This window comes from Tachysurus fulvidraco, chromosome 4 (assembly GCF_022655615.1).
Source record: "Tachysurus fulvidraco isolate hzauxx_2018 chromosome 4, HZAU_PFXX_2.0, whole genome shotgun sequence".
NCBI classification, from domain to species: domain Eukaryota; kingdom Metazoa; phylum Chordata; class Actinopteri; order Siluriformes; family Bagridae; genus Tachysurus; species Tachysurus fulvidraco.
In genome coordinates this window covers 22,359,027-22,374,413 of record NC_062521.1, presented here as the reverse complement: position 1 = coordinate 22,374,413, position 15,387 = coordinate 22,359,027, and the positions used below count along the sequence as shown (strand labels likewise).

The following is a 15,387-nucleotide window of genomic DNA, read 5'->3' as shown; positions in this document are numbered from 1 at the left end:
CACTGATATGTTGTGACGTATAACTGCCATACGTGACAGATGGATGTGTGCAAGAGCCACTGGAAGAGAGGCCTGTTAATGACTAATGAATGTATATTCACCTCACATTTGCATTCTTGGCCAAAGATAAACACTTTGTCAGTACGTAGGAGAGTGAAAGAGTGAATTTTTGTGAATATGGCTGCATGCATGTTTGTGTCATCAACTTAAAAATAAACCATTAGCCATAAGAATGCAGAAAAATCAATGTTTATTTAAATATATAGTATATACAGTACCAAATAAACTACCAATCAAAGGTTTGGACTGCTCATAGAATTACTCATAGATGGATTTTTTTTTATTATTTAATACTCTTTTATGCAATAATACATATGGAATTATGCAGCGAACGAGAAAATCTTCAACATATTCTGACCATTTTTTCTCATCTATTAACTGTTTGAATTCTTATTCTTATTTACTTGTCTAAGAAGCAAACTTAAGCATATAAGTTCGTCTTAATGTCACTGTAACACCATGTACAAATATATTCGATTTAGTTTGTCCAAACATTTTCCTGGTGTATAAATTCAAACAAAAACCCAGTGACATTGAGGAGTTTTTTTAATTAAATTAATTAAACATTAACATCTCTGTAAAATGATGTAATTACAGACCTTTTTCGAAAAGAAGCAGTATAAAAAATCAGGAGTATAAATGAAATGAAATGAAATAGAGTAAAAAAAGAAAATGTGTGAAACGCAGCGGTCAAAAAACTCCAGCATATGACATTGACCTTTACTTCGCTTTTTACTGAATTACATAAGAACTTATCATTTATCATTTTTTTGTAAAAGTACCTACATGTAGCAAAAGCAAGTGTTATGGTCTCTCTTAAAAACTTCATTCATCACCTACATTCATTTTTTTCTTTCTTTCATTCATTCATTCATTCATTCATTCATTCATTCATTCATTCATGCAGCTTTATATCACATGGCTTGGGCTTACTCCTCCCTCTCCCCTGCCTGCTCATACGCAGCATCATCGTGTCTCCATCGGCGACCGCGAACCCTGTTCCTTTCAGGGCCTGGAGATTGAGAACCCTGTGATCCAACATCCTTGTCCTTTTCCTCTTCAATCTGCCTGTCCTCATCGATAGCTTCTATGTCACTTTTATCTGACTCAGACTCGTCAGAGTTGTCCTCTTCAAGATAACGATAACCTTTGACCTGTGTGGAAAGATTACTCTAATGTCAGTGTGAGGAAGTGAAACCAGCACACATGTGACAATGGTAGTTTGTTTAAAAAAAAAAAAAAAAGCTAAAGAATTCCTTTTTCGAATAACCTTTTCTTCTCAATATGAATGAATGTGAGACAACAATGTTGTCAACAACAACCTTGTTCATGTACAGAATGTGAAACAGCAGTGAAGTCATTAATTAGCTTATGGTGCTATATTTCACTTCACCGTACAACCCGACACAAACAGCTCAGTGTTACATAACAGACCTGTATGTGCATTTGTGTGTGTGTGTGTGTGTGTGTGTGTGTGTGTGTGTGTGTGTGTGTGTGTGTGTCACCTTATGTCGTGGACGGGGAATCCGTGGCAACCTGAATTGAATTTTCTTTTCTATGCGACGCTCCATCTGTAAATAACAGAAACCTGCAACCAGCAGAGTAACCAATAGGATGGCGAGTTTGGCCTAAAGATGGATGACCAGATTGGAGAGATAGAAAGAAAGATGAATTTGAGGAGAAAGAAAGGTAACATTTTACACTTATGTATATTGTTAAAATAATACTGCAAATACTCATTCATATTTTTAAAGATATAGGTTTGTTCATCTTAATGAAAGCATGCTGTTGATAAATCATGTTCATTTTAATTGAATCCATTTTCCTTTTAGGATTACAGAGAAGCATGCCTGTAACAAGATGGTATCAGCATGGTACTACACAATCAATAGTATTTTAATTGAGATGACTATTCGTGGATTTTTCAGTCACTGTTTTAATAAGCTATAGTAAGATATCAGTATCTGTGAATCTGCTGCATTGAATCACACGCAACACATTCATATGTTTAACTGTTTGAATTTGTAGCAGCATAATGATGAATTGGTTATCAGTGTTTATATTCATCACTAAGTGGGAAGTCTTATTTAAATGCTCAGATTTCTTTATATGAGGTGAAATAGATTTGGTGTGAAAAGAAAAGATGTTCTTTAATTGGTTTACAATTATTTCAAGGATAAATCTATTCGAAGCGAAATACAATCAGTGTATTACTAAATTTGCTGCATAAAGGTGATAAATATAAAACTCCCCCTTGCGATTCCCCCTCCTTAATACCCTGGAGCACATGCACACACAAATCTTTACCCTCATAGGCAGGGCAGACCAGAGGTACACAATGAAGATGGCAATGGCCTGCCACCAGTGATAAATGGTGTAGACAAAGTCTAAGCGTTCCTTGTCTTCATACAGCATACCAAGAAGAGCTACATACACACAAAGAGGAGGCAAAAGTTATTGATGAAATTTCACTCCATTAGTCTCATTCAATAGTCAAAGATTATATTATATCTTGCAATAATGAAACTAAATTGTATTAATTTATGTGTATTTACTGATTTATTTTGAAGAGTTTGGATATTTCTTTATATATTTTATTTATATCTGCAAGATGAGTTTAACATGTGATTATGTGACCCTGACAGAACAAGTATAAAGCATGAAATCTTCTACTAACCCCAAATGTCTCATATGGAGATCAGTACAGACAAGTTTTGTCACTTAGTTTTATAGGTTGCCGATAATAAATAATGAACATACTGTATACCACCTAAATTATTTTCATAAAGACATGTATTAATAGAAGGCATCTGGTTGAGATCCTCTTCAATTTCTAGGAGATACTAAACTTTTTTATGCTGATCATCACATGGTAAACACGTTGTAACAATGTGTGTGTGCGTGTGCGTGTGTGTGTGTTTGTATGTGAGAGATACTAACTGCTCAACCCTGTCTTGTTAAGAGCAGTGCCCAGTCCCCAGAGAGCAACCAGTACCAGGAGCTGGGGCAGTTGTTCAGGTGCACGCGGTTTAGAGGACCAACACATGAGAGCCACCAGCAAGATCAGGTGAACTGCTGCTCCCCCCAGTAACACCACAGGCCGAGGCAAACGTGGCTGGAGGAGCAGTAATGACAGAGTCGAGCACACAGATGATGACAAACCATAGACCATCACCAAAGGCCATAGGTTCTCAAGCCCCACCGCACACACACCATATGACTAAAGAATACAGAAGAGACAGAGAGGGAGGAAAGAAAGTGTTCAGAATTCAGGACACTTTTTTTTCTTAATTTTCTGTTGATTTTAATATTTCATTTTTAACTTACTGGGTTAAATAAAATATAGGTTGAGTTCAAATATTTCCGTTAGGACAGGAGGGAATGCCTTCAACTGTATAAATGTGTGGCTATAAATATTGTATTGTATAACATTGCATCTGTTATGTATAACAATAATCGATGTAGCTTGAGGTGAAGCAGAGTTAAGGTAACCACCCTGAAGTATTTTCCAGTAACAGCAGGCCACAGTAATTTCTTAAAATAATAATATTAATCATTTATTTGTATTAATTAATTACAATGTATGATCAGCTAAGGCCAGTAATATAATAGAGATATGTCTGCTATATTCTCCTTTTTGCTCTCTGGTAAAGTTAATACAGAAAAATAAATAAACAAACAAACAAACAGAACAAACAGAACAAACCTGAAAACCCAGACAGCTCTGTCTTAAATTATTTTGTGTATTGTCCTGTAGTGTTTTGCATTGTCTGTTTGCACTGTCTTTTGTCTCGCTCTGTTTGGACGATTTACTTTAAGTCCTTAGCTCTGTATTGTTCTATGTAGCACCATGGTCCTGAAGAAACGTTGTATTATTTCACTATGTACTATGTCAGATATATATGCTTGAATTGACACTTTCTTGACTTGATGAATTTCCCTAAGGCAGAAAATGTAGTCAGTGTGACAATGTGCTGACATCAGAGACTCCTTCAGTAACTGGTAAATAAAACTCTCTATTTTTAATTCTTTTATTATTAGCACTATTGTAACACCTTTTGGAAGTATGACATACAGATAAAATAACAACTGAGAAAATATATTTTAATATATAAGTTAAAACTTCTGATGAAACACATTCTTTGATTTCTCCAGCTCTCACAACATGCCATATCTTCTAGACAGACACTGCAATCTCTTGCTCTGTATTGCTTACCAGTATGAGTCCTTTGATGGCGAAGAGTACCTCAAAGCCAGAGTAGACGAAGAAAGGGCAAAGCAGGCGCAGGCGGTAGTCACGCAGGTGTTTGAAGGGCAGCTGGAAGATGTTGCCCCAGCCGATACTGCGCAGGTCAATCTCCTCTGTGGGCCTATATGCAGCACCACACATAGCCAGAAACTAGGAGACAGAAACATGTTACTGTACAAACAATTAGAAAACTATCTGCACCTTAAAAGTAAAAAGTGTTTAAGGATGATCTGTGGGTTTGGTTCATGGGTTACAGATAAATGCCCTTTGTTAATTTTTACAGTTATTCATATTCACATACACCATCACACTCAACACTGGTGTACCACAAGGCTGTGTGTTGAGCCCCTTCTTATACTCCCTCTTCACCTCCGACTGCAGGCCTGTGAATGGATGTAACTCCATCATCAAGTTTGCAGATGAAACTACAGTGATCCATCTCATCACCAACAATGATGAGAGTGCCTACAGGGAGGAGATCCAGACACATGGTGCAATGACAATAACTTGCTCCTTATCACCTCCAAGACAAAGGAGCTCATTGTGGACTTCAGGAACGCGACAAGAGGCACACATGACAACATCCACATCAATGGGATGGCTGTTGAGCACGTTTCCAGTTTCAAGTTCCTGGGGATCCACATCTCGGCGGACCTGTCAAGGACTACCAACACCTCCAGCCTGGTTAAGAAGGCTTACCTCTTTTGCCTGAGGACACTAAAGAAAAGTCATCTTTCCTCGAATATCCTGGTGAACTTCTACCGCTGTGCAATAGAAAGCATCCTGACCAGCTGTGTCACAGTCTGGTATGGGAGCTGCTCTGTTGCTCCCAACAGCTGCTCTGCTGCTCCCAACAGCCTGGATGTCCTCCATGGCTGGATGTCATCCAGAAGAAATGCTGTCTGCATCAAGCTCGCAGCATTCTTAAGCATTCCTCTCATCCCGCCTATAGACTGTTTACACTTCTGCCCTCCAGCAGGTGTTTCAGGTGCCTCCGGACCAGGACCAGCCGACTAAAGAACAGCTTTTTTCCAAGAGCTGTCTCTTTATTGAACTCTGCGCCTCGCTGATCCTACTGTCCTTCATACATTGTGACATCTCTCCCTCACACTTTGTTATTATGCTAATGGACTATTTGCACAAATTGACTGCTACACAAACAAGGGATTCTAGAGAGAAATGTGCTGGCAAGATTCAGAAAGCTTGGTCTCAGTCACAGGTCGTGGGTCTTGCAACAGGACAATGACCCAAAACACACAGCTAAAAACACCCAAGAATGGCTAATAGGAAAACATTGGACTATTCTAAAGTGGCCTTCTATGAGCCCTGACCTCAATCCTATTGAGCATCTTTGGAAGGAGCTGAAACATGCCGTCTGGAAAAGACACCCTTCAAACCAGAAACAACTGGAGCAAAATACCTGAGTGGTGCAGGAGTCTCATTGACAGTTACAGGAATCGTCTGATTGCAGTGATTGCCTCAAAAGGTTGTGCAACAAAATATTAAGTTAGGGGTACAGTACCATTATTTTTGTCTAGGCCTGTTCCATGAGTTTATTTTTTTAAATAATTCCATTGAAAATGGTTGAAAAGCAATGTCTGACCTTCATTGGTTAACATTCATAGAATTTTTATCTATTATTACTTTTGTCAGATTAAAGTTTTTTCTGTGACCGTTGTGAGTTTTTCTTTCATTGACTGAAGGGTACCAACAATTTTGTCCACGTGTGTAGCACATACCATTCTGTAAATTTCAGTTTATAGTAATAGCATCTGCATATTATATTCATAGCACATATATATTCATCTGTATATTATGTTCAAAGCACATATATATTCAGCTGTATATTATATTCATAGTACATGCACATCTGTAAATTACTGTTTATAATAATGGCCATATATTTTGTTACATCCTTCGGTAAATTTCAGTTATAATTATAGCCATCTGTATATTATGTTCATAGTACACACACATCTGTAAATTACTTCTATATTACCATTTTATTTAACTTATTTAAATCTTGTAAAAAATTGTATATCCTACACTTGCTGCTATTGCACTCTGGTTAGACCTAAACTGCATTTCATTGCCTTGTACTGTTGAATCTAATCTAATCTAATCTAATCTAATCTAATCTAATCTAATCTAATATTCTTAACATATTCAACATGATCATTCCATTTTTTCACATTTTCTCACAATTTGTCACCTTCCATTTGCCACCCACCATCCAGCTCTCCCTTATTATACCCTCCCCTATGTGAAACCAACCTCTGCGTCCTATCAAACTTCTCCTGCAGTTTAATCACTGAGCAGTGTAGCACACTATCTGCTATACATTCGCTTCCATATAAATCAGCCCACATACTAGGCTAGTGTCAATATAACTGACAACAGATAAAGAGTATCCCATCCCTCCCAACCAGAAAGCACTGCCTATTTGGCTCCCATGGCTATTTGCCCCAGGATTCCCCAATCTCTTAATTCCACTTTAATTTATGTTGTCTACATATTCACCCCTTAAACTCCAAGGACCAAAAGAGTCATTCAGAAATACACACTAGTAGTGTATATTCTCTGAAGGTCATGGTGTTATAAACATCAGTTCACACTATAAGCAGATATTATTGTCCTCTAATGTGGACCAGAGTTTCCCATGGCATCCAGGTTTATGAAGTGGTCAACTTTTGTAACCTTTTGACGCCAGATTTTTTTTTAATCATTTAAAATTAATCAAAATAATGTCACAATTAAAAACACATATGCCCTTTAATTTAATTTTATGTTTTGGTGTACTACATATTTGGTACACATTGTTACTGTATGCATATATGATAAAGCAAATGAAAGTTGAACATGAAATAACAAAAGAAATCTAGTTCCTGATTGCTTGATATGTTTAAGAATCTATTCTTGAACTGGTATATACTAGAATACTACTGGTTAGAATCTATTCTTAAACATATCGACCCTGAGTGAAAGCTGAAACACTATAAAAATTGCAGTTAAAATAAAGACAGGCTAAAAAGACATTATTGATTTTATTCATAAACGTTGCAGCTTTTTCTATTTTTATTATTAATCCGTGTTGTATAATTAAAATGAGGTTTCATTATGAAGGCTGACGGTTACACTGCTACTTAGTTATTAAGAATTCTAAATGACACATAAGGGATTATGCAGTGACTTTGATTATGTAATTATATGACTATGCTTAGCTTTGCACACTCTGGGCATCGTCTCAACCCAGGAGGCTTTTCTTAAACTTTCCAAACAGGCCTCAGTGCTTCTCCTAAAGTCTAAATGAAAACTACTGGTTCTGGTTGTAGCTGTTATAAGTATAAAAATGAAAACTAATAATAAACAAATAATAATAATTAGAAACATATTTCAACCATAAGCCTTCATCAACATAAAGACAATAAAAGTGAATGTAATGTTTAAGGCTTAGGTTTCAGTTATGTCTAAAATTAAAAAAAAAAAAAAAATAAATAGAATGAGTGCATTTGTATTCTCATAGTTCTTTTTTTAAGCTACCTAATTTCTATCACATGACCGTGACAGTGGAGTGAAAGTTAACTCGTGATGCACATGTGAGAGTCTGAGAGTTTCAGATGGTCTTACTATGATCATGGCAATGAAGGCAGCTCCCATTAGAACGCTCTCTGCTATAATGAGGTTGGAAGAGCGAGGCAAATTGGACAACACAGTGTTATTAAATCCATCGATCACTCCGCTGCTGTCAGCTCCTGAACAAACAAAAAGAGAGAAACAATGTACCAATGACTGTATTCTTACTGACCTTTTCAGCTCCTGATCTGGGCTACTGTCTGAGCAGTGGTTTGCATTTATTCAATGAATGAATTCAAATGAATTCTATTGTATGTAGTATTATATCAGAAAACAAGAGTTGTATTTACCACAGTGATTGACATTGTGGAGAGTGTGATTGTATATACTAAGAAAGTTGTTGAGGAAGAAGACCATGGGGAACTCCGCAAAAACGAAACTCAGCTGCAGACACACACACACACACACACACACACACACACACACACACACACACACACACACACACACACACACACATCAGTTAATGCACCTGCATGCTTGTGTGAACACCCTGGCTCATACACACAGGCACAATACCACAAATCTGCTCTCACATGGAAAAAGATGTAGAAGATAGACTGGAAGATGATGACATATTTATGGCAAGCTCCTTTTGGCAATCGCTTCTGCTCCTGCACATGCTCCTCCTTATAGTTCACATACTCATAGTACTGCTGGGCCATCCTATAGCACAACACACACAAACACACATAATATACCTAATCAAGACTATTTATTGTCAACTGCTAATTCAGCTTTAAAAATGTGAAGTATAAATCAAGGTTTTTGAAACACATTACACTCTAAAACAATGGGCATGAAGACTGCTGTGAAATTAATATTATTACATACTTTAAACAATCTACTCAACTCTATTTACTGCTTTCACGTATGTAGTATATATGTGATTATTATCAGCAAAATTTGTGACATGCTGTAAGACAAATGCACAAATGTTGACTTTGTTTATAATAAATTTGATTTAATAAATGTTACTTATTAATCAGTGTAGCTTCAACTAAACATGGAAGTGCTTTAGTCTTCCTCCTGATACCAAATAAATAAAGCAAAACCTTTGGCTATGCATGAGTGGATTATGATGGCTGTATTGCTCAACTCTTGCTTGCTGGATGAAATGGTTTTGTAGTTTTGCAATAGCAGCCCATTATACTACCATAATAATTGTGTTTTGAATTTTAGTTCTGAACTCAGGTCAGGTAAATGTGTCAAAAGTCTCACCCTTTATAAACAGAAATAAAAAAAATAATGCATGCTGTCTATTATTTCTTTTAGATGAAAATCAATAAATGCTCATCCATTTTTTTTTCATTGTTTACCCGACACTTGTTTGAATAATTTATTGACCAGTAATACAATTCTGCCATTAAGAAACCTCCAGCCACTCCACCTTGTGATGTAGTTTCCCAAAGAGGCCCAAAGTGGGACTATAGCAACACCAATGGCAACCGCTGATGGTACCAGGGTGTAGTGCCGCTCCCAGTAATTGGTGGAGACGAAGAGTGCGTAGATTCCTGAGGCAAGGAACATCATCCATTTGGTGCCCAGAAACCTGAGTGAGAGAGAGAGATTGAGAGCGAGAGAAAAACAAATAAGATTGCTTTTTTCCTGATACAAACTGAACCGAATAATTACCTCTCCTTCTAAATGTAGACTGAAATATATAGTGTTACACTGTAAACTGTGTTTTATTTAATCTAATTATTTCTTTCTGTTTAGTTATTTTAGAACAATTAATTATTATTATTATTATTATTAATTAATGCTATTTTTATTAATACGATTATATTTGTATATATATAATTCTATATTATAATTATTTCATATATAATTATATTATTGTTAATCATAATAATTATTATTATTAATTATTTTTAAATATATAATTCACTGTCCACATATGCAATATGTTAAGTGCAATATCTCAGTTTACTACTTCAACTCAATAGTATTTTATCAGATCACTTATGTTAATGTTTACACTTTTTTATATTTATGTTTATACCTTTTTATTTTTTACCATTTTATGCACCAGAAGGACTGACACTTAACTGATTTTCACCTTTGACTGTCTGTATATTAAATCATAGTTCCGGCAGCAGCAGGAAGGTGAGAAATGTACATGACAGAAGGAGAGACAGAGGGAACAATGAAGGGAAAAAACAGTTCAGCTCACCGGATGAGTACAGGTGTGTAGAGCAGGCCTACGACGGGAGTGACGTTGATGCCCATCAGCACCCTGTTATCGATATCCTGCAGGCTCAGACTGCCATACTTCACCTCTCGGTAAGTTTCATCATAGTGCAGAATCAGCTGCATCTGCAACAGACCTGTGAAACACCATTCTCATCAAATCAAAATACCAAATCACATTAAAGGTGTTGTCAGTGATTTTGACAGAGGTTAGCTGGAGTTTGCTGAACAATTTGTTTTGTTGTATTGAACGTTCAGATGGCTACGCTCCAGTTCATGTTTTGGAGCCTGGGTGGTATTTTATTAATGAAGCTGTCATATTGTGAGAAGAACTTTGGCAAATATAACAAAAGATGTTCTGGCTCAAAAATCAATTATTGCACCTTTAAAACGAATATTCTTGCATAAGGTTCATGTCAAGACTGGATACTCGTACATATAGTTAAGCCAGATCAAATTAAATTTAATTAGTAAGCCCATTTAAAGACAACGATGTTTGATTCCAAGTGCTGCGAATTATATTTTAACTATATTTTATTTAATTATTTTTTAACTCATGATATAGTTAATGAAAATACAAGTCAATAGTAGTTAATAGTGCCACCTTAAAGTTAACTACTAGTTTACATTTAATGTAACAGAAACAAGTTAATGTCATGTAACATCTGTCGTGTTATAGCAACTATAAATATCAAGCTTTCTTTCACCTGCCACTTTCTTTTCTCTCTTTAGAAGTTAAAAGGACAAATACTCAGAGAAACACAGACAATGGAAACTCGTGGATTCAGAGACAAACGTAAAGGTAAAATAAACGTCTTCTTGCAGAAATCTTCACCGATTCAAAACACATTCCATTTTTTGGCGTTAGTTTGAATATCGCCTGCCATACAAGTGCATGCGAATGAGCTATTATTACACAAATGACATATTAGAGCAAGCACCTTATTATAAACATGTGACACAGAAAATGAAAAACAGAAAACCTCAGATTAACACTTCATCAACACTTTCTGTCCAATCAGAATCGAGTGTTCACAGCATTGTGGGCTGCAGTAGTAAGGAGAAACTAACCTAAGTAGACACTGTAGACGATCATGGCTCCACAGCTAGCCCCAAGCACATTCTTCACCACAGCCAGCCGCTTCCGCCTGTAATACTTTCTTTCTTCCTCTTCCTCATCATAATCTGGATGGGGTCCCAGAAACTGTTCTACCTGACAAATAGGGGAAAAAGTGTTCATAAGAATACTTCAGGTGGACAGCTTCAGTGAACTTGCTGACATGACAATCAGCTTCCATCAGGCGATGGAAGCTGATTGTCATGTCAGCAAGTTCACTGAAGCTGTTCACTGAAGCTGACATGAAGCTGACATGAAGCTCACTGAAGCTGACATGAAGTTCCTAGGAAATTTACCTTAAATCTCTATCTTATATTTTCTTTAAAACTAGTACTTGCCAATTACATGCTCTGTATTAATTTATGCTTTTTTGCTCCCGGTTTCTAAAAAACATTTCTGCAAAACAACCAGACAGTTTTCACATACTGACTGCACTCAAATTACTATCCCTGAAAAGATTTAATCGATAAAATGCAGTTTTCTTGTGGTTCTTTTATTTTTTTTTTCTGCCAAAAGAAATCAAATGATTTAAATTACTGAAAAGATTGAAGAGGTTAGTTTTAGCAAAGGTTATCGTTAACAACCACTACACTGTTCATTTAATACAGTGGTAGAGCTTATAATGTGGATAAAACACCACACAGCTTTCATAAATAGTGAACTGTTGATGTATAATGACTAACATAACTGGCCTACATTCTTTCAAGCAAAATAATTTATATTTGTTCATCAGAAACACCTACAAAGCTTTATATGGAGCAAACGAGGTTTGTCAGGATGACCGTGACACAATAAAAGTGATTTTATATATATATATTTTTTTGCACACCAAAAAAGATTTATAATTAGTCAGAAATTATTTATCTGTGTAGTGTAATGTCAGCAGTATATGATTCAGTTCATACATAGCGAAATACACCACCATACACATATGGGACAGTTCAAGACAGTGTAAGATTCGTACTCTTAAAGTGTGTAATGGAGGCACGATGGTGCTGCGGGTAGCAAAGGCTTCAGGCTCCTTGCCTACTGTCCATGTTACTGTCTGTGTGGAATTTCAAATGCACCCGTGACCAGGATAAAACATTTACTGAAGATAAAGACTGTCTTGGCCCTTACCTGGCCATGGATGTTGTCGTCTGTTCCTGGAAGGTGTTCTTCATTCTGATGGTCAGCAGGGGGCGCCTCCTGCAACTCCGCCTCTCTGTACACGTTGTCGTCTGCTATCGCTGCTGCCATCTGGTGGCCAAATTTACCAACAAAAAAAATTCCCCAGGAACCATAAAACCATAAAATGCATTTAATCTCCGTTCCTTTTAATATGTACAACAAATACAATTAAAATATTTAAAACGGTTTGATTAAGCATAAAGTAAGAATAATTTAAATAAGTAATAACGTTAATGTAGTTCTCCACAATCATAATAATCATTACTCAGAGAGCAGCCCTGTAAATAATACTATATAAAAGAGTAAATATAAATATTTTCAGAAACACGACACAAAAATATTTCTTTACCAATTTGTTTGGAAATTTGTCTTTTTTTTTCTTTTTATTACCTGTTCCCAATTATACATTTACAGATTGTGACATCAATGCTGGTTCAATCCATTGGTTATTAACAACTCTTTAAAAAGTGTAGAATTACATGATAAACACTGGGATTATAATCCTAATAACTAAATAATAACTAAAACAACTTTATTAAAAGCTGATTACAATTATATTGTCGGGGTAAATAATAATAGTACTAATAATCATTATTATTAATACTACTGCCACTACTACTACTACTACTACTACTACTACTACTACTACTAATAATAATAATAATAATAATAATAATAATAAGGAAGGAAGATGATGGAGATGCATTTGAAGCACTGCATTTGACAGTGGTTCTTTTGGAATAATTAAACGTGGATTATTATTTACAGTGACTACTATTATATAAATATTGCCAAACTACTCACCTAGACTGAGATCATGCGACTCCTGTGAGAGTTAAACATACAGAGAGACAAGAGAATAGAAAAGATCATTCATTACATGGATCTAGTCTCAAACGTACAGTACACTAATTCTGGCCACGGTAGTTTACATCCCTTTTCTTTATGTGCAACACTAAAACCAAATTAAATCAGAGAAGGGGAAACGAAAAACCTGCTCATTCTCACTTCCCTTTCTAACTCGACTAATCTTAAAGGTACAGTACCACAATTTACTGCCAAACCCCGGAATAGGCCGAAGAATTATTATTACTGAAATGTTTTTGTTGAAATATCATGTTTTGAGACCGTAAAATAAAATAAAATAAAATAAATAAACAAAAACATGATAAAAGCTGCTAGAACAAGAAAAAAAAACAAGAACTAATGCAGATTCTGGAGGATGCTCAATAAAACCTACCAGGTTCTCAAAGTTTACCTGAAACTATTGATGGTTGTCACACCAGATATTGACTTTGTCTAGTTTCAGTGTAAGCTCTTTTCTCTGTCTTGATGACCAGGTGGAAGGGCAGAAGCAGGATCACACACATTTTTGCAGATATCTAAGCTGAATTGATTAGGTTTATGACTCACTATGGCACGTATCTTCTCCAGTATTCATCTCGACTAAAGCATGAAATTGATGTTACACAGGAAATTACACATGAAAGCTACTTATGGCAGATTGATTGTTTTTACTGTTGTCTTTGTTAAATTGTCTCCTTATTCAACGTGATCTTTGCAGGCAGATAACCAGGTACCCTAAAAAGAAAATCCACATCTTTGTGGAAACAGATGTTTTCTTCTGCTGCTTTCAAGGTAACATTCAAGAAAACAAAACTAGCAGTTACTTCCCCATTTTATGGCAAGATGTCAAATCAGCATGGGTGCTCACATTTAACAGTGTACAATACCACTGTTTGTTAGTTTATTTATAGTTTTATAGGATTAGTTGTAGAACAATTAAAAAACACACGACACTGTTAATTTTGACCATTCTATTCACTGTTTGTAGAAGCTGTTCATCAACAATAGAGTTATACCTAATGTTAGACAGCAAGCTTGCATAAAATGCTATGTACTATTGTGTTGTCCTGATTCTGTTCTTCAAATTCAGTCCATGATTTTGCATAAATGTTTGAAGTTCGCAATAACAGAACAGTACCAGTAGGTGTGAAAAGGTTTGGGCTTTTTATGACCTTTACTTAATCTGATGGAGCAAACAAAAGACATGTTGACTACACTGAAGTGAGAATGATGTTATAACAACTTGCAAAATATCACTTACAAGGCACAGCAAACAGAATTAAAGTAGAGCATTTTTGTCTTTGTCTTTTTCCAGAATTCAGCTATTGCGATATATGAAGGGTTTTTACCAGACCACATCATATTTTTAAAAAATGCAACCATATACATTTTAGTCTGTTTGCAGACTTGAGGATAACTTGAAAAAAAAATAATATGAAGGATAAAGTATTAAATTTACAGCATTTAGCAGACTCCTTTATCCAGAGCGACTTACATTTTAATACAACTGAGCAACTGAGGGTTAAGGGCCTTGCTCAGGGGCCCAGCAGTGGCAGTTGGTGGACATAGGAATCAAACTCACAACCTTCCGATTGGTAGACCAACACCTTAATCACCTTAAACACTTAAACATGAGATGTACAGATCAATACTGTGTTTGTTTTTCACCTGAATCAAAAATTAACACTGAATTGGACAATACTGTTTTGGAGCTTTTCTGTCATATTGAAAATAAAATGGCTGAATCAATTGAGAAACACGACCTGGAGCAAATCGCACTGATGTTCAACTTAGTTAGAATTTAGTAGTTCATCAGTCAGGTTTGGAATCTCTTTATGTCTCAGTTTACTCTGCATTAATCATCATGTAAATATATTGACAGAATCACTTATATGCCATAAATGAAATAATTTGGGGACATTTTGGGTCAGGAGCTGTTCAAACTAATTGGAACATTTAATAGAATTTGCACATGTTAATAAACAATATGAGTAGTTATATGGTTAAATAGATGTGGTATTTCAGTGGTTAAGGAGTTGGAATACTGAACGGACAGTTGTTGGAGTTCAAATCCCAGGGCCACCAAGATGCCACTCCTAGGCCCCTGAGAAAGACCCTG

At 35.9% G+C, this 15,387-nt stretch overlaps 1 protein-coding gene across 1 annotated transcript; it reads right to left on the bottom strand.

Annotated features, from left to right (window-relative positions):
- Window positions 1–233: 233 nt before the first annotated feature.
- unc93b1 (unc-93 homolog B1, TLR signaling regulator) lies at window positions 234–13,447 on the bottom strand. The gene is made up of 13 exons (XM_027146027.2): window positions 13,227–13,447; window positions 12,372–12,491; window positions 11,207–11,348; window positions 10,119–10,272; window positions 9,333–9,494; window positions 8,479–8,608; window positions 8,233–8,326; window positions 7,937–8,061; window positions 4,277–4,459; window positions 3,001–3,280; window positions 2,368–2,486; window positions 1,566–1,688; window positions 234–1,214 (listed from the first exon to the last, which is right to left on the bottom strand). Exons 2-13 carry the CDS (start codon window positions 12,489–12,491, stop codon window positions 990–992), a joined length of 1,857 nt encoding a protein of 618 aa, XP_027001828.2. The 5' UTR covers window positions 13,227–13,447; the 3' UTR covers window positions 234–989.
- Between the last annotated feature and the right edge of the window lie 1,940 nt (window positions 13,448–15,387).